A 20,169-nucleotide genomic window follows, 5' to 3' on the forward strand; every position below is an offset into this window, starting at 1 on the left:
GCTAATCTACTTTTTTTTTGGTAACAAGATACATTAAAGGACACCTTGCACTTGGGTGTTCCAACTGAGCCTCCTTGCAGGGCTGTTCTTCCCTTTCTTGGAGCCCTATGTACACCTGGAGTGAGGTAGTCACACGTCAGACTCCTTGTCTGCTACATACGAACTCCTCCCTTAGCACGCCCTTAGCAAGCTTTGAGAGAGGCTTGGTGAGAACAGCAAAGTCAGGAGCATGTGCCAGGACAAGGTCCCTCGGGATGAAACTGCCGGTGTGACAGCCAGGGGCTGTCCCACACTCGACAGGAGCTGAGCAGTGCCGGCCCCAAGAACTGTGGTTGTTGAAGCACCCTGCTGAGGGAGATGGAACTACTCCTGCTCTTGTAAGACCTTTGATGAAGCAGTGTCCCTTGTGCATTAACATGTCCTCTTAAAATTTCTGGAGGCTTGTTCTCTTTTGTATGAGGTCATCATCCAAGACAGAAGGAATGAAGCTCAAAAGCTTCCTAGTTTTTCCACGATGCTCTTGAATATTCCCAAATGGTGGAAACAGGAGAGAGAGAGAAAATATCATACCAACAGCATCTGTTGACTGCCAAACGCGTTGTAATTCTCTGGCCTTTTAAATAGATGCTGTTCATATGCTTTGCAAAGCCTGCAAGAGGAGGAACTAAACATACCAAGATTTGAAGTCCTGTGCTCAAGAGGCTGAATATCATTCAGACTGTGGTTTCTGATTTCAAATATGAGTAAACCACAAATTTTCCCAAATCTGGAAACACAAGACTGCACACCTTTAATCACTGCTATATAGTTTACCTGATTAGTATTTTCAGAGCATCAGTAAAACTCACAGAGGGAAAACAGACATGAAAACTAGAGTGTATGCATGGAATATCAGTGATTATGTTATATATGCATCTGAGATACGTACTTTATTCAAGTCAGGATCTAATCCAGCTCCCATTAAGTCAGTGGGAATTTTGCCAGCGAAAACAATAGTAACAGGATCTGGCCAAAATAATTTAATCCACCCTCTTCAGCTGCTGTGCTCACAGCAAGAATGTTGCCATTAAGAAGTTTATATGGACATAAATATTCACTTTAATTTCCTAGAGTTTGTCTACTTGCTTAAAATTGCATTTGTGATTAAAAAAAGAGCAACACTGTACTATGGCAGCATTTTAATCACTCTAGATTCAGGAATAAATAGAAAAACATCTTAAATATTTTATACAGATTATATTGCAATTTTTGAATTAACAGTTAATTTTGGAGTTGTTTATATCTTTTTCTTTCTCTGTTGGTTTTTTTTCTTCTGTTGCTTCAGGTTTCCAAGCTACTATGTGAGAGTGATTGTGATGGGTTTGGAATTTTTTCTCCTATAATAGCATTCTGGAAAATTGTCACCATGCATGTTGTATCACTGAATTGCATCTTGCCTCATGCTGTGATTTCGTTCCAGGAGGAGGAAAGGTTTAGGGGTGTATCATACTAAGACTACGTTTAATGGACTGCTATAAGCCTTTGAAGGATACAAGAGCATCAACATGGGGAAGTCTTTAGCAGCTGAAGCGTTTTTGAACAGTATTCAAAGGTTTACTACACCAGATCCTGCTCATCAGTGCTGCCCTTTGCCCATGAACTTCATCAGGAGCTGCACCAACTGGGAATTGCTCAGGTTTAGCTCCTTGGCTTAGAACTTCCTCAGGGAGAACATGCCTCTTTTGGAGACCCGGTGGCTTGTGCCTCTGTGCCTGGCATCTTCTCTGAGCTGACTACCCTTAATGCTTCTGCAGCTCTGTGCCCTTCCTTTCCTTCCCACGGCAGGAGCAGCAGTGAGCCCTGAGCTGTGAATACACTGCAGCTGCAGTCAGCCCTTCTCAGAGAAGGTGAGCACTGATGTGCTCCAATACAGACCCCCAGGATGCCTCAGGAGTGTGGAGAAAATGTAGTTCTGCTATTGGGGAAGAGCTTGGGAATCTGTAGGAGCTGAGCAGGAGTGACAAAGGGTGAGTTTGGGGCTGTGGCAGCTGCTTGTGCTACTCCCAAGATACTGCCTCACTTTACAACCTGCCCTGTGTGCCCCTGCAGACACCAGTGCAGGGATCGGGTACATTGCACATCCTGACATTGCCACTGAGAACATTTGGGATTTGAAACAACTGTCTCTGGTTTGTTTCTCTGACAGCTTGGCAGTGAGGGGGCAGAAACCAACCGGACAGAATGCACGTGGTTGTCATTTATGAGTAACCACAGGTCTAAAAGCACCTTGCACTGAAGGTGGCCATTTCCTGTCCTAGCTAACTTCAGCGTGGAGGATAAGCATATTGTCCATGCCTCCCAGCATTTTTTTCTCCTGATGCCCCCAAAGCCTTGAAATATTATCTTGTCCTGTGTTACTTATTGTTAAAAAGTCACTTAAATTTCAACTCTTCTCCTGCTCTCCCTCTCCTTTTTTCTCCCAGATGTATTTTCTCCAGTTTCTGAAGCCTTGAAAATCTTTGGGGGTTAAACTAAGGCAAGAACATACCATGCATCCATTTTAATGCCTCCTTATGGCCCCACAACATCTAATATTGTTGTTCTTCTTGGGCAGTGTGAGTTTCCTCTCCTAGTTTTAAGGACCAAACAAAAGAAAGTCATCTGGGCGCAGCCTAGTGCAGGCAGAGGGCCCGTGCGAGGCAGTAACTGTGGTTAACACCGTGAATGCTGACCGTGTGGGGATGTTCCAGCTGCCTCAGGCCCCCACTGAGAGATTGGGTATCTTCACCTCCTCGTAGGACAAACTTTAAACTGGATTTGCTCTGGTTTTTGTTCTTGCTAGTCCTTGGATGTGGCCTCAGTGATGGTATCCAAACTCTTCTCTTTGCCATTCCTGCTGACTTTGATATTGTGGCTCGCTTTTTCTTTCCCTCATTGGCTAGTCTTGCTTCTTAAGACTATCTCTATATAGCAGTATAGACATGTGTATTAGTTGTTTTTTGGGGTTTTTTTGAAATTAATATTATAACTGCAGAGGCTGTTACCCAGGAAATATTTGGATCATTTCACAGTGGATATCTGAATCCTGTTAGTGGGTAGTGAAGGTTACAAAATTCTCATACACTCTCTTAAAAATATTTGGGAGGATTTTATGTGTGCCTCTGCAAAACTATTTAATTCTGTATTCTGACTATCTGGTTATAAAGCTGATTGTGTATTAGATTTGGTTTATGAAAGAGACAGCAAAATTCAACGCATTGAATAAAGTCCTGAATAGGAAATACAAAAACATTCCTCCTGGATATATTGAGTTATGAGTTCTGTGACTGAACACTATTTTATATTTATATTTGGTGAATTATTTATTCCAAATAGATTAATTATAAAGATGACTCTGAAAACAAAACAAGATCTCTCAATGTATAGTTGCTTGACTTTGGGGGTGGGTGGTTTTTTTGATTATCTAATCTATTGAGAGAATCCATGCATCTTTATTATACTACTTAATGGCCTGGAAACACATTACAACAGCATAGTAGTTTATTTATAGCTATATAAAGTTGAATTACTTTTAATGAGACATTTGCATACAATTATTGCAATCACACTGAAATGGAATAGCTACCTCAGCACATTTTTGAGACTTTGGCTCAAGAACTCTGAGGATTTCCCTCTGCAGCTGCTGGGAAAAGTAAATTTTTTTATCCACGCTCCAGACTGCGGTACATGCACTACCACTGTTTCTGGAGGGAGGGAGCCCATGTTGTTCCAAATTAAACTGTAAACACTGATTCCCCTGAGAAGTCCAATAGGCTCAGTGCAAAACATAAGCAACTAATGTTTTTATGGATGTCAGCTCACATAGTAAGTCTGTTTTCTATTTCAATTAATATTTTGCATAAATCAGTGTCTCAGCAAAATAAGCAATACCACACTGAAAAGAACACAAGGCAACCGTAATTAAGCCATATGTTTAGTAGTGTGCTGAACAAACAATGGAAAAAATTACTCTTTGGTTACTAAATCAATTGTAATCAACCTCATTCCGCCCACTCATCCACCTCTGTGAGGGGATAATACAGCTGTAGATATCAGGAACAAATCCAGCAACTAAATTAATAAAGCAAAATTGGTGGTTCAGCTACACGTGTCAGCATGAATGTATTGCTCCCTACAGCTTTATCTCTACTAACATCGTTTTGCTCCCAGAGGGCACTTTCAAATCCATACTGTTAAAATAAATATAAAGAAATTACTCAGCTTTATAATTACTGCATCACTTAAGAATTTCTCTGCCTTTTGCCAAATGGTTTGAAATATGATGGATTATTGCTAACAACTATTTATCTCCAACAGTCAAGTACAACCTATGAGCTAATATTGCTTTAATTTATGACCAGTGAATAAGGCTATCAGAATATCTGGTTTGCTGTCAGGCAGCTTGTCAAGCTCCCACTGATGGCCTGAGAGAGGGGATTTGTGGCACAGGGTCTGCCATCACATGGTGTGGGGTAGCAGGTCAATGCGATTCTGCCACTTCAATGTAAATACTTGATAGTACAAGGCCATCTTTCATCAAACCTTCCCTCACAGATGTGGCAGAGGAAAGGCATTTCCTGCCTACCAGAGTGAGGGGGAAGATGCAAGGGATAGGTTTAACATTTTCTGGAGCCTGAAGCCAAAAATTGCATTCTTGTTAGCTTGGCAACTGGTCATGGCTGCTGGCTGTTCTGCTATGGTGTATCACTGGTTCCTGCCAGAAAGGAGTGGTGTTGATAAAAGGAAAGCATTGAAGAAGTGCCTGCTCCATGTCCATGTGTTTGCAATAGGGAGCACGGCAGCATCCTGGTGATGCCTTTTTCTGGTCTTAAAATCAAGAGTCAAACACGGTTAGAAGGGAAAAAGGGATTTTACCTTGGTATTTATTTTAAGGATCCTTAGGTGCACCATGTCCAGGTTGAATGCACCTCCATGCGCACCACAGTGCCCACCCCCAAAAGATCTGGTACAACATTATAGGTCTTACTAATTAGCCTATCTATCAAAAATTCCCCAGTGAGAGGCTTGAATGAGTGCCTCCCCCTCCCCCCCCCGCCCCGGGAACCTTCCCCTGGATGGTTCTATCTCAGCTAACAGAATGTGTTCTGGAGAGGACCTTGGGGTCTGGGGCACACTAACCCCTACCTACGAAGCTTCTAAGATGTTTAGTCTCCTAGCTGAACTAACAACTCCAAGAATGTAGGCAAAAAGCACTAAGAATACAGAAGCTGTAAAAAAGGTATAACAGGGGTGTAAAAGAAAAGGCAAAAAAATCATCATGGCATCACTGAGCTCAAGGCAGCCCTGCTGTGCCTGTCTGGGAGCCAGTGTGAACAGAACTGGAGCACACACGGAACCCTGATTCATTTTAGTGTGTGTAACAGACAGGGGTAGAATACATACACAGGGTTTCATAACCCTTGGGAACTGCAACAAAGGATGTCAGCTGAGTTACCAATAGCTCTGGTTTGGTTATCCTGCAAATTGCAGTATTCATGTATGGCAGGAAGTGCCTGGGAATTCATTTCAGGTGAAGTGCATACAGATAATGTGTTTAATGCTTTTATCTTCTTAACCTGTGACTATTAGTTGGTGAACTATTTAAAGAGGTAAGTGCTATTTAACAATAAAGGACACTTCCTTGCCAGCTATTTAATAGTCTTCAGAGTAGGGATGGCTTATGGGCATGAAAAAGAATGAAAGGAAGAAGCAAAAGTTTCTAATTCCTGGGTTGAAATTCCCTGGAGGTGTTTGTCCAAAGAAGGAAAATCCAGATCCCCAGAGCCTATTCCTAAAGAGAATGTAAAACTGCATTACTTTTCTGTATTTCTTATGTAAGATTCTGCTAATCAGGATTTCCTGGATAAAGGGATGTCAGCTAAATCTTAATTTTTGCTGGCTTCCCACAGCGATTATTAAATCCAATAAATACCTCCTACAAATATATATATGCAATGCTAAAAGTATAATTCTTATTGTAGGGGAAAAAAGCTTTACAGCTTTACTTGTAGTTTATAAATATTAATGAAATAATTTTTAGTAGAGCCTTGTGAACTTAGAAGATATCTAGAAAGTGTATGCAATTATTACATAATGTAATCAAGAGTTTGAAGGAAGTGGAGATGAATCCTGAAAGAAAATTTAAATTTGCTTGGAAGGCTCAGATACACACCTTCAGTGATTTTTAAAAACATTCTGAGTTCTAAGTTACATTAATGCCTTGATGCTATTGAAAATGTTGGTTCCTAGTTTTATATTGAAATAATTTTTAAAAACCGTTAGTGGTTTAACCAAAACCACAAAAATTAGTGAGAAGTGAAGAGCTGGAAATGAAAGTTCTTATTTTCATTTTTAAGATTATTCTGCCATAACTAAGCTATGTGCATTCGACTGACTTTGCTCCAGCTTTCTTTACTCCAAAAATATACAAATGTGATGTGCTAGTAGGTCCAGCTTTGAATAGTCAGTGAAATTGCTCTATAGCATCTGTGGATGATGATGAGATACCAGGCACAGACATCACTGGACCTTATGCATCCAAGTTAGCTGAAAAGCCAGCTGCAGCAGCAAGCTCATGTCTCCTGCTCCTGCTGTGAATGTTTGGGGATAGAGGCTACAGTAGCACCTAGATAAAAACAACATTAAACTATAGAGAAACCGCAGTAGTGTGGAAGAGTTGTCAGTGGCTGTGGCTGCAGATCTGCAGCAGGAAGTGGAATAGGACAGGTGTCCTACAAAAACCCAATTTCTTCTTTCAATGTTTTATTATAAAGAAGTCAGGATAATATAGAGTATGCAAATAATCCTGGCATTGGAATACCATGTTATTCCTTTAGCATACAACTGCTCTTCTAGGGAATGAGTCGGGTGCAACAACATGGGTTCTGCTGTACCAAGGTGAGACAGGTTTACTGATGAGAAGCAACTGGAGGAATCCTGATGAGTAAGTACATCTATCTGCATTGCATAGGCAGTGAAGGCACGGGTTAATAACAATCCCAACAGTTCCCACCAGACCTAAAGTTATTCCAGGGTAGGTAGCAGCTACTGCTTCTTGCATTCCATCTCTTCTTTATTGGCAGACAGAGAGTATGGGAAATACTGTGACCGAAAGAAATAAACCCAGGTGTACCAAACCGGCCGTGTGGCAGCTTGTTTGAGAGGTCAGGTCTGTGAGCTGGTGGAAGGGGTCACATCTTGTCTGGTGTCATCAGCTGGCGCGGGGCCGCAGTCCTGTGAGCGATCCACGAGTGGTACATTGACAGAAGCGATGCCAGGAGGGCTCACGCAGCAGCTTTGGGCTGGGAGGCTGAAGGGGGTGTGAGTCAGCCCCGAGGCAGCCGCCCTCCAAAAGGCCAGAGCTGCTTCAGCACGTGTTGCTGCCAAAGCTCTGCAGGGCTACTGGTTACTGCTGGGGAGGGGATGCTGGAGGAGCTCTGACACCTGGCTCCCTGGCACCCTCCTGGTGCCACAGCTCTGCTTGGCTCTCTCAAACTGTGCTTCAACCCATTTAAATCCTTTGTGTCTTATGGTGGTACAGGCACTGTGAAGTGAGGGATGCTCAGGAGAATGTCTGAGTCTCCCCCAGCTGGGCCAGCAGACTGAGATGTGGGGCATCAACTTCTTCCTAGGAGTGGAAGCATTGCCCTACTGAAATTACAAAAAGCTTGGTGGTCCTACAGTGTGTTTACATACATTTGAAATAGAGTGAATCAAATGGAAGTAAAAGATAAAGAGAACAAATGTGGACTTCATGAAGATTCATAAAATGTCAAAACTCAGGAGAAAAATTTGCAGTAATGATCTAGCAGATGAAAATAAGTTACTTTGCATTACTAATGGACAGTTTATATTACAAAGCCACTGTCCCATATTGCACAGTATGCACACATTATAGAACGTCCTCCCTATCTCAAGTAGATAAATAACATTAGCACAAAGCCAAGAAGATTTATAGCATGCATGAATCTCTCTCCATTACTCTTTTCCATCTAAGTTTCTGTAACTCTTTCTATTGCATACGAATTACTTCACTGGCCAAGCTAACTCCCGGAGTAACTCCCTTGGCTCCAGTGGAAGTACTCCAAAGATGATTTTGAGGTGTACACTAAAACAGGTCATACAGGGAGTAGATGGATGTTATAAAACAAAGAACTCATGCTAATTGGCAATGGCATCATCCCATCAATCCCGGAGCAAGTGGATTGTTCCCAGCCTCTGTTACAGATCTCTAGTACAGACCAGTCATTTCCTTCTTTTCTTTTTCTATTGCTTGTATTCTAAAGCAATTAGCTCCTTGGAAACTATTTTTCCTTTCATCTGGAGATAGATGCTACTTCTGCTTACATTTTTATAGTTACTATCTAATACGACTTCGGTTGTTCTGGCAGAAATGTACTGTTGTACTTAGACTGCCTGTCACCTTCCAACTAAAGATCTCAAAGCACATGGCCCATCTCATGCCTCCCAACCCTCAGGAGGTAAATAGGTAATTTTATAGATACTTAATAGACAAAAGGAGTTCAAATTCTGTCTTGTCTGGAAAATTCTAATGGGTTTAGAGTGCTTGCCTTTTGGGAATGGTCCTTGCACATTCACATCCCAGCTGTTCTTTCTGGTGGAAACCTGAACGTTGCTTGGTGGACTGTGCATCTAAATGGACTTTCTGTTGTGGGTGGAGGTTACATCAGTGCACTGATGGTTCATGTATGGGCCTGGATCTGCTGCAACAAGCTGTTACATTTCTTCCTAACATGTGTTTCACATCAGTGCAGAATTAGCACATCATCACACAAATGATCAATGCGGGGTTCAGTCCAGGAGGGAACCAAATTTAAAAGGAAACTGCAGTTCAGAATTTTAAAGGGAAGCTGCTGCTAAAAGGCTCATAGAAAAATCCTGGCACATATTGAGGTAAGAAAAATGTCTTCAGAGTTTTCAAATTTCAGATCAAAATTTTCCAGAGTTCTCAGCAGCATTAATCAAGATTTTTAAAAAAGCCAAAGTTGTGTTAATTATGCATGTGTAACAGTCTGGGAAATGTGGAAAATCTTATAAGAAAGGAGTTTGATGTTCTATTTAATATTTAATTTCATTGACACCCCCCCCCCCCCCCAAATTAACAGAAGGCTAAATTGTGTCTGAACTTCTGAAATATAGACTGACACTAAGTATGAACATTTTCAGTCTTAAAGGAATAAAACTGAGAAAATGGCAAGCAATCAGAAACAAAAGTTACATTACATGCCTAACTATTGTATCTATAGTGGCCACTACTACTGCCATTATAATACACAAGAGAATTTGAAAGCATTTAGATTTGCCTTTTCAGCTGACAATCTGCCGCAGGTGCTGTGCTATTATAAATAACTATTCAGCTGTTATGTGTTATTGTCTAAATCACCATTTTGAACCTGAAGTATAAGCTGTACAACCCATAGATCAAATCTAAGAAATTGGCTCTTGTTTGCAATGCAGTTATTTTAAAGGAAGAAAATACCCAGTAAATCAAACTCACAAAGAATTTTAATTATGCTACTTGTTCCTAGGAGCAGTATTACAGTTTTACATTCCAACACTGTGTGCATGGGAAATGTAATACACAACACCTGTTAACAATACATACTCTGATGAATGTTTGGCTAAAAATTGGTTTCTGATTTTTTTTTTAATTATATAGGGTGGAGAGAAAGAAGATTGAATCCATTTTTTTCTGTAAGCAGACAAATTGTATCTATTTAGTATAATGATTTATATTTTACCATCAGATGAAGTCATACAGGAAATTTTCTTGGTCTAATACAGAAATAATTATGATTGCTCTATCATTATTACATGAGTGATAATAGGATTTATGCATAGCAGCAAAAGGTGTAGGTAGCACTGGAAAAATTGTTTCCATTATAATCCCCTACTTGCAGGCTCTGATTTTAATTCTCATTTGGCATCAAAAATTTACATCGTTGAGTTCAACTTAAAAAATGCTTTATTTGGATTGCATTCAATTTCTCTATATTTTCAACAAAAATTTTCACTGTGGCTGTGAGAAAAATATTTCTCTGGTATGTGTATAAAACATCCAGTTACAGTTTGTACTTTGAAACGCAGCAGAGGCAGTGAAAATTTAAATAGTCATTTATCAAGAGTAATGTCTGGCTTGGGTAACATGCAAAAGGTAGTTACCAAGAAGGAATGTGTGATCCATGTGCTAGTGTAAAAAGCAAGAGATAGAAGAAAAATTACATTGTGTTTGATAAACCCAGGAAATAAAACTTTGAGTCACTTTTGTGTAGGAAAGCCTATAGTCATCTTTTGAAGCTTCATCTGGTTTTGGAGCTTGATCTTCTTTTCATCAAAGGGAGTTTCAAAATTTACATCAGAGGAAATAAAGAGGCAGAAATCAGAGTTGAAAGAGCATCCCTGACCCTCCATTTTGGGGATTTTCCATTTTTACTGCAGTCGAGTTCTAATTGCTAGTTTTATAGATAAGTAATGGCTCAGTCCTCCCACCCTCGCGCTGGCTGAACTCCTGTGGCTTTGCCTGTGGATTGCTGAGCTGCTGCCCTGCTCAGGTGGCTGCAGCGCTGAGTTGGGGGAGCCCTGGCGAGGGACGGCATTGCTGGTTCTGGGCACACTGAAAGGTTGAGGAGAACAACTGGAAACATGACCCATGCAGCCTAACAAAGCCGTGTGCTTCTGAACACAAATGCTTTCACTGCAGGGTTCCCAGGGAACAAAGGGAGTCCCGGCCTTTACAAAGTACACAAACGGTAGAAATACTTGTATACAAAGTCTGACTCACAGCTCATGTAAAGAATATGACAAACTTCTTAGTCTAATTCATTAACTCTAAATAATGTCCTTTCAAATGCCATCCCCAGAAAGCAGTTTCTATTGGAGCTATTTTTTATCCTTTTGCCACAGATTGTTTTAAAAGAATTATGGGAAATGACAGCAGTAGAACTAAAGTTCGATTTTTCACAGATGAAGCTACAAAATGCATGGAGTAATGTAATCCAGTCAGACAAGTGAGTAAATTATATCTTGGTTGCAACAACACACCACTTGCTGAATATCAATAAGGATATGTTTCCTTCTTTAGAGTGAAAATAATATTTGCTGTTAATGTAAATGGTTCTGAATGTCCCTGGCAGTATAGGCACAGATGCCAAACAGCATTAAAATTGAGCAGAATCTCATATGTTTTGTTTGCGAGGAAGAGGAAGATCTTGTTCACAGATGTTAAAACAAGGGGGATGATTCCTTTTACACTGCTTTACCATAATGAAACTCCATTAACTTCTATCATCTTCTTTCAAATTTCAAGTAAATGAGAAAAGCATAAGCTCCAGTTCAAGGAAGACTGTCAAAGAGTGCACTGAGGTTTTTCACTCTCCTTCTAAATTTCCTAGGATAGGTATGTGGGTAACTCTGCTCCCTGTGGACCAAAGTACACCCCTGTTCTCCATCACCCAACAGTCACAAGTGTTACAGAGGAGTGTAGGTGAGCTGTGTCCCATCTTTCTCTTCCTTTGAATTTTGGGTTCCAAGATACTGAGGAACTCGAGAATCGGTTAGACTAATCAGACTTCCACTCTACAACAGGCTAATTCTGCCTCAGCTAAATCAATACATTACTTTAATAAATACCTTATGGAAGCATTTGACCCCTGTTCTGGGAGAAACCCATGAATGTTCCATATGACATCACATGCAGAGCTCGTATGCAGTTAAAGTGATATTCTTAGCACAAATATATGTGCTGGCCTTGGGTCCTCTGCTCAATGAGTTTTATTTTTACTAGAAGTAATATACTTAAGCTCTCTAGAGCTCTGCAGATTCATTTTTTACATGCAACTACATAATCTTTTTGGAGTGAATATGGACATTAACTCCTCCTTGCAGCTCTCTATAAACATATGCTTGCACAGCAGATATTTCAAATTCAGAATCCCGGAAGGAAAGTGCTCCCAGGACTGATTACTGAGTTATATACCCTTTTATTTTAATGTACTTTGCCAAGATGAGTCCATAACCTCAAATGAGTCAGGGAAGAAGAGGGGAAGGGCAATAACAAACAGCTTCATCGTAATTTTAACCCTACTGCCTAGTGATCACAGAATAACCTTTATGCTTACGCATTTAAGGAGACTACACGGACACGTTCTTCCTGAGTGTGCTCATCCACTCCCTGGGATTTGTACTCTGTAATTCCAAGTACACAAGGAGAAGACACGTGACATCTAACCCAATTCATTACTTGGTTCTGGTGGCAGGGATGCTTCGGATGTATTGCTAGACTGCAGAGTGGCAAATTTCACTCTCTTGGATAGATCTCACTCTGTAAAATGGAGATACATTTGCCAGACTGACTGTCCAGGTGTTGCTGCCATAGCTGGGATTCTGCTCCAAGACACCACTTATGTTATGTCCCAGTAATTTAGGCTTACCAGTCATTATTAAATAACTAAAGAGATATTGAGACACCTTGGAAGCTGTGTAGTCCAACAAGCAAACGATTCACAAATGAACAACAAATACAGTCAGCTCTAGTATACAAGACAACTTTTGTCTTGAGTACCTATAGTCTCTCTATTGAAAATCCCCCTGTAATTTCAGCTGGATGTATTTTTTCACTTGCTGCCCTAAATTGTTATATATTATTCTAAAAGCTGGTTAATATCATATGGAGAAGGCGGCAAAAAATCAATAGAGCTTCACAACAAAGGCATGAAAGGAGTAGAATATGAAATCTCTGGAAGAAATGATGTTCCCATTTGGGGGCAAAAGGGCAAGGACAATGGAAGCAGTGAATTTTTTTTTTTTTTGTAGGCTTTGCTCTGTTACTAAGATGTAATACTTCACACAGTTGTGTCTTTCTATCTTCTTTGGCCTGCCAACAGAATGAAGCAGTAGTTCAAACTGAAAAGTCAAGTTTTGTCTATCAAAATGAAATTTCAAGAGAGTTTGCCCGGAAGATTAATGTCTCATCTTTTTCATGGAGTAAAATATACTCCAGTTCATGTAAACTTGCCAAGATTAACAGTATACATTATATCCTTAGAAAAGATACAGAGTAGATGGGAATCAGAGCTCAAGTGGCAGTCTGAAGAGAGAATATATACATATATATTACAGAGAACCAATATTTACGTATATGTTTAATATATAGCATATTTTACCTAGAATATGAATATATGTAATACTGTATTTGATAGATTTTATCTCTGTTTGCTATTATAACTTGTTTAATTATTCTTTCTGGTGATTTTTCTCACGGCATTAATTGGCATATTCTGTACTGCAGTGTGTCCTCCTGAAGAATGCAGCGCTCTGTCAGTGAAACAATGCTCTCAACAAACCCAAACCCCTACACTTTGCTTATGTTAAATTATTTGTCCGTTGTCACCAGTGCACTCATGGCTGTATAAGACTTAGGGGGCTTAGAGTCATTCAGTGGTCAGTGCTCTTCTTTTTGTCTCTTGTCCTGAATTTGGGACTTCTGAGTGGATTGTCCTGGTTTGAATAATGACTGTGAGGAGTCCTTGAGTTCTACAGAGATTTTGGGTTTTGTTTTAGCAATTGGTGACCTTGACGGTAGGTAGTTTGAAACAGCTGCACTCTAAATTATCCATATTGCTTTATCTTATGCATCAGGTCTCATAGTTTAGGGTTTTTACTAAGGTACTTAGAGGGGAGAAAAACCTAAGCTTTCTTAGTTCATACTGATGGTGTACTGCAACGTTATATGCACATTTACATTATTCCTACAATTTAATACATAGTAAGGAGCTGTCTTGAACTACCAGGTTAAATACATTCCTATTTCTGCTTGAAGTTCTTGGTGGCAAGAAAAAGTACAGGTCCCCTGGAGATGGGCTACATGTTCTTTTAAGTCTTTTCTATCTAATTTTTAGGATTTCTATGAACCTTGATTCAATTTCTTGGCAATAGATATAGCAGTCTTCTGGCTATGATCAAGAAGAGAATCAATCTAAAATTTGCTTTTATCCTCCATTGAGCCACTTCTCTTTATGGTGAGAGGATAATGGAATCATTGATAGAATACATGTTTTACTACTTTCATTTCTCTGTATGCATATTGTTTTGAATAATTGAAAAGTTATGATTTGCTACATTTAACTTGTACTTTCTTATTGCTGGGCCGAGTACTAATACTACAAGTCTTTCAAAATCACTGTCATATCACTTGGAAATTTTACCTACCTATTAATTAAACAGACAGGGAGAGATACTGAGCTAGATTGTGTTGACAAACAGTGAGTAAAAAAGAAGCAGTATCTCTCCCTAAATAACTCAGAACTCTGTCTGTCCTGCTGCTGATACACCAAAGCAGTTATATCCTCTTGTACCTGTATCTCATTTTAATTGGATACTGCCTAAGAAATGGCAGAATTATCTTTTTGTTTTAAAAACAAGTTTCCTTGACAACCTGGGATTTATGCTTTTCTTTTCCTAGTACATAATCATGCCCAGAATTTTTTTCTGAAGGTGTATACCTATATATGTAAAACAGAAAAACATTACCTTAGAGGGAATGCTGTTCCCTGGATAGAGCATCTGCGAAGAATGTTATAAAGGAGCCAGGAGGGGATGATTAATTACTATGTTAATGCCCTTATGTACAGTAACACAGGGCTCTTTAGTAAGAGCCATGTAACACTAATGTCCTGTTGCTTTCACAAATTACCCATTTGTTGCTAGGAGGGTCAACCCCAAATACTGTGTGCAAGTCCTCCACTTGCCTGTGTTTTTTTCTCAATTCTTGTCCCACAGGGCATGAGTATAAGGAATTTGTTGTCATGAGGGCTGGCAGCCAGGGGAGCTATATGTCCATCTGATGTTGATGTAACAAGCAAGGCTCCTCTAGGAATTTCCATCTGCTTTTCATCCTGAAATTGCCTGCGTCTAATTACTGTGCTTGGTGATGCTTAACTAAAAGTGAATGGAAACGTGTTTGCGATTGAACATTTTCATAGGATCTCTGTCAGTAGGAGGATGTTTCTGTGGGCCTGGAGTTTACAAAACCTTTGCTTTGTAGAAGGCAACTTCTGAAAATTCATTCCTTTTCTTAAATTAACACATTTCATTTATTCCTGAAGTGCCAGGATCTCTGCAACGAGTAACCAAATCACACTGAATCACCTTGGTTATTAAAACTTTGGAGGACTCAGTGGAATATTTTGGAGAACTTGCAGCTTCTGGTTGTGTTCCAATTGCAGGTAGCCTGCACCATCAAAGCTTTGCTTGCAGCTGTGACCTTTATTCCCCTTTTGACATGGACTTGTGTGATGCAGGTGAACCTGCTCCTTGCCCAAAAGATACGGTATCATGATGAAGAGGAAAGCATTTCTACAAAGACAACTGTGTAGTTCATTGTGCAGGGAGCAGTGTGGAATTGTTGTATTTGTGATGCTTCGGTGCATAATTAGCAAAATGAAAATCTGAGAACTTGAAGAAAATTGAGGGGAACAACCACCTCTTTGCCCAGTCCCTGCCAGGGCTGAGTGTTAGTGAGCTGTGTGGTGGTTATCTTGTACAGGCTGGAGGTGGTCCAGGCACCATGAGCTGAAGAGCTTTTAATCAAAGAGAGAAGATAAAGATTAAATGTTCCTTCCAAGATCCTCGTGCGCTGAGTGTTACCAGCCTTGGCAAAACATCTCCCAGCCTGACCTCTGGTTGCTTCTCAGACAAACAGAAGAGCACTTACCATGTAAAAGCCAGATTTTCAAATATGTCCTGTTTAAATTACATATGCCAGAACAGACACTTTCAGGAAACCATTGCATCTAACACACCTACTCTAGTGGAGAAAGAGCTCTGCTGTTCTCCTCTCACCTGGACTCTGTGACCATTAGGAATCATAGAAAATCTACCATGGTTACCTGTAGTCGAAAAGGACTAGGTCAGCATTTTAAGTTCAGTATTTCTGTGTTGCACTTACAAGTTTTGCATTTGAAGGAAATCAAAAAGCCACCTTAAATATTCACATACACACAAATGTGGTTTTGTAAACATGAAGGATCCACACGAAGTTAGATGGCATGGCTTGATGATGGCATGGCTATTGAATCTTTTTATTTCTAAGCCTTCTGACACCAACTCTCTAAAAATCTAAATTGAAAAGTAGGAAGTTTAGGAGCTCACTACTGGAAGTGTGGTTTGAGCTTCAATCAGTGCTCAGCTTCAATCACCTGCTCAGTTCAGGTTTTGTGTAAGAGAGAATTCAGTCCTTTAATATTGAGCAGGAGAAACAGAATTAGATCTTTCTAAAGGCTTTGAGCCACCAAGTCTTTTACATTGAAAATGTTCATGGAAATCAATGGGCATTTTCGGTTCCAGAGGAATGCAGGGTTAAGTCTAGCATCTATCTCTTACCAACTAGATAACATAATAATGAATGTACACAATGTTATATTGCATCCAAATATCACACTTAATTCCCCAGTTTTAACACCTTACTACGTGCAGTGCTTGCAGCTCTGAATAATGTTATTTGGTTAGATTTATATACACAGTAAAAGGGACAGTAACACAGCTGTATGACTCTCAGCCACAAAGCACAGCACAAATTGTAGGAATTCACAGTGTGGGCTCTATTTCTTTAAAATTCACAGTGTGGGCTCTATTTCTTTAAAATACTATGAATAATTCTACAAAACACTGCAGGATCCAGCTCTCTGAACCTCAAACAGATTTCTGACTCCTTTTGGAAGCGCGATTGGTCTACATGTGTCAGTGAGGGTCAGGGTGTTTGAGCAGGAACAGGAGCTACAGACGTGGTGAATCTCACACTATAAATCACAATCTTAGTGGATAATGGGCATGTTCTTGTCTCTCGTGACCCAGCTAGGACACAGGTACTTAGTGGTTTGCACATTTTAAGAAACTGATGATGACAACCTTCTGAAGGTGGCAAACTGCTCCAAAGCAGTGGCAGAGCTCGAAACAGCTGCAGAAATCCCGGGAGGCCCTTGCTTTATGTGGGGCAGTGCAAAGAAGCTGTTTTGTCACACCAGCTCCCTCAGCACATCCATAAACTTTGCAAAGTAAGTTAGCTCGCTCTTCGTTCTCATTATTGTTCACCTACCAAATGCTTGCATTTTATTTGATCTTGCAGGTAACTGCTATTACTCTGAATTACTGCTGCTACACGCAATACAAAGCTGGCAGAGAAAATGTTTCAACGTAGTTTTAGTTCATTACTGTTCCAAGTTTATTAAAGAAAAAGGAGCAGGAGCCGGCTGGGCGGAGCCGCGGTGCCAGCGCGGCCGTGAGGGGCGGGACCGGGCTCTGAGGGGAGCGGGGGCGGGGCCACCCGTGCCGGGGCGGGGCGCGGTGAGGGGCGGGGCCAGCCGTGCTGGGGCCGGCGGCCATGGCGGAGCGCGCGCAGGTACCGCCGGGACGGGAGCGGCGCGCTCCCGCTGGGATTGGGGTGTTTTGTGCTAAATTGTCTGTGCTGAGCTGCAGCCGAGGGCCACAAGGATGGTGAGGGGTCTGGAGCATCTCGTTTGTGACGAGAGACTGCGGCAGCTGGGCCTGTTTAGTCTGGAGGAGATTGAGAGGGGATCTCATCAGTGTGTTTAAATGTCTCAGAGGTCAGGAGGTTGGTGTCAGACTCTTTTCAGTAGTGCCCGGTGACAGGACGAGGAGCAAAGGCCATAAACCAAAACAGAGGAATTTCCATCTCAACATGAGGAAGAACTTCATGTTGACGGTGGCAGAGCATTGGAACGGGGTGCCCAAGGAGGCTGTGGAGTCTCCGTCTCTGGAGACATTCCAAACCCACCTGGACGTGTTCCTTTGTCACCTGCTCTGGGTGACCCTGCCTCGGCAGGGGGTTGGATTGTATTACCTCCAGAGGTCCCTGCCAACCCTACCCATTCTGTGACTTTGTGTAGAAGAGGGCGTGGTGTTAAAAATGCAGTGTGTGTGTGTAAATATATATATATATATATATATATATATATAAATACGCCTGTGTCACTGTTGTCCCCCAGGCAGCTCAATGGAGAGACACTGCCTGTCCCGGCAAGGCAGTTCCTCCAGCAGACACTGCGGGGCCTGGGCTGGCACAGCCCAGCCGGCTCTGTCCCTCACCTCACCTCACCTCACCTCACCTCACCTCACCTCACCTCACCTCACCTCACCTCACCTCACCTCACCTCACCCCACCCCACCCCACCCTGAGCAGCTGCTGCGGAGCACCTCGTCCACTTCTGACCTCCCACTACCTTGCCAGGCTTCACTCGGTTATGGGCTCTCCTTCAGAAGTGTATGGTTATTTCTTGGTGCATTGGGTTTGTGTGGTAAGGCTTTGGTAGTAGGGAGCTACAGGAGTGGTTTCTGTGAGAAGCTGCTGGAAGCTTTTCCCATGTCCACTAGAGCCAATGCCAGCCAGCTCCAGGACAGACCCACAGCCAGCCAAGGCTGGCCTCACCAGTGACAGAGGGAGGATCCCTGCGATAACAGATTTAGGAAGGGGAAGGAGGAAACCATGCAACAGCAGATGGAAGAGGGGGGTGAGAATATGGGAGAGTGACAGTCCTGCAAATGCTAAGGCCAGCAGAGGAGGAGAGGCAGGAGATGCACCAGGTGCCAGAGCAGATTGCTCTGCAGCACCTGGTGAAGCAGCTGTGCCCCTGGGGCCCATGGAGGTCACGGTGGAGCAGACACCCATGTTGGAGCTATTCATGGAAGACTATCCCTCATGGAAGGGTTCCTGTGCTGGGGCAGGGTTAGAGTGTGAGGAGTCTTCCCCATGAGGAGGCAGCAGGGTCAGAGACAACATGCGATGAACTGACTGCAAGCACTCTGCCCCATTCCCCTGTGCTCCTGGGGGAAGGAGGTAGAGAAAATTGGGAGTGAAGTTGAGCCTGGGAAGAGAGGAGGGGTGGGGAAAGGTGCTTTGAGATGTAGGTTTTATTTCTCGTTATTCTACACTGATTGCATTGGTAATAAATTATTTTCCTGCCCAAGCTGAGACTATTTTGGTCATGACAGTAATTCCTGTCCTCATCTCTCCCCACAAGCCTTTTGTTATATTTCTTATCCCCTGTTCAGCTGAGGAGGGGGCTGACAGAGAGGCCATGGTCGGCTCCTGGCATCCAGCCTGGGTCAAACCAACACAGTTGGCTTATTTGTGGTGGTAGGAATCTCCTAATTTTGAATTGTTGAGGGAAAGGCTTTTGGTTGCCTTTCAAAGACCACTGAGGGAGTGGGAGCAAGCTGACGCTTTCCTTCCAGCAATATCACAGTTGTATTTCTCACCTTTCATTGTTTTAGGTAGCTGAAGTGTGCTGGAGGATTTTACAAACCCACAGTGTTTGCATTAATATGTGCTTTATTTGCTTGTCTTCAGCCTCCTCCCTGTTTTTTTCCTCTTTCTTTTTTTGACTTGGTTGACAGAGGTGTGGTTTCTGACAGGCGACTCGTCTCATGCTGCATGTCAAGAGATACAAGAACAAAATTTATTCCTCCCAAGAACGTATGAGGTGTTGCATCAACTCCGAATTTTTCCCTCAAGCCTGTCTATGTAGCTGTAGCTACTACAAGATAATTTTCTTCTGGTTGAGCTGCTTTGTTGTCTCCGCTGGCCAAGAAGTTGCTGTGACTGTTGTGGGAGGGATTAAGTGCCTTCAGCCAGTGTCATGGTTGCATCTTTGTCAGTACAAAAGCTTAACATTTAGGTTTCCTTAAATAAATAAATCTTCTTCCATGCGAAATGTGTTATTAAGTATTCTAAATGCTTTATGAAAAATATATGCATCTCTCACAGTGCACTCTGTTAGTGCTCTGTAAATATTTTGGCAGTTGGAGCAGCGTAACACTGGGGTAATGCAGTCAGATCACAGTAAAAGGATACAGGGTGTGCTCTATGGGAAACGACAGGCTGTCAAAAATATATTGTACATCTGTTTGAAATGTACCACTGAAATTTTTGTAGTTTTTACTTCGTGGCTTTATAAAAAGAATCTTTAGAGGAATTCAGTGAACAATTTTTTTTTCTCATGTTTTCTGTTCCTTATGTATTGAAGTTTGTTCCACACGCAGTAGCTTACTTTTGTGATATTTCTGTCTGTCCTTTATGATTTATTTTTATTGGGAACCCTGTGAAATTGTGTGTTTTTA

General features: G+C 41.6%; 1 protein-coding gene across 5 annotated transcripts in view; it reads left to right on the forward strand.

Moving 5' to 3' along the window:
* Positions 1–20,169, forward strand: part of CABCOCO1 (ciliary associated calcium binding coiled-coil 1) — a 214,364-nt gene that overhangs the window by 145,508 nt on the left and 48,687 nt on the right. The window contains exon 1 of one of the 5 annotated variants that reach the window (XM_048311324.1): positions 17,393–17,431. The exons of the other annotated variants lie outside the window; for them this stretch is intronic. Within the exon in view, the coding sequence (XP_048167281.1) occupies positions 17,414–17,431 (18 nt within the window). The 5' untranslated portion in view covers positions 17,393–17,413. Of the gene's footprint in view, positions 1–17,392; positions 17,432–20,169 lie in introns of those variants that run through there. 5 annotated transcript variants of the gene reach the window in all.

Source organism: Corvus hawaiiensis, chromosome 8, assembly GCF_020740725.1.
Source record: "Corvus hawaiiensis isolate bCorHaw1 chromosome 8, bCorHaw1.pri.cur, whole genome shotgun sequence".
Lineage (NCBI taxonomy): Eukaryota > Metazoa > Chordata > Aves > Passeriformes > Corvidae > Corvus > Corvus hawaiiensis.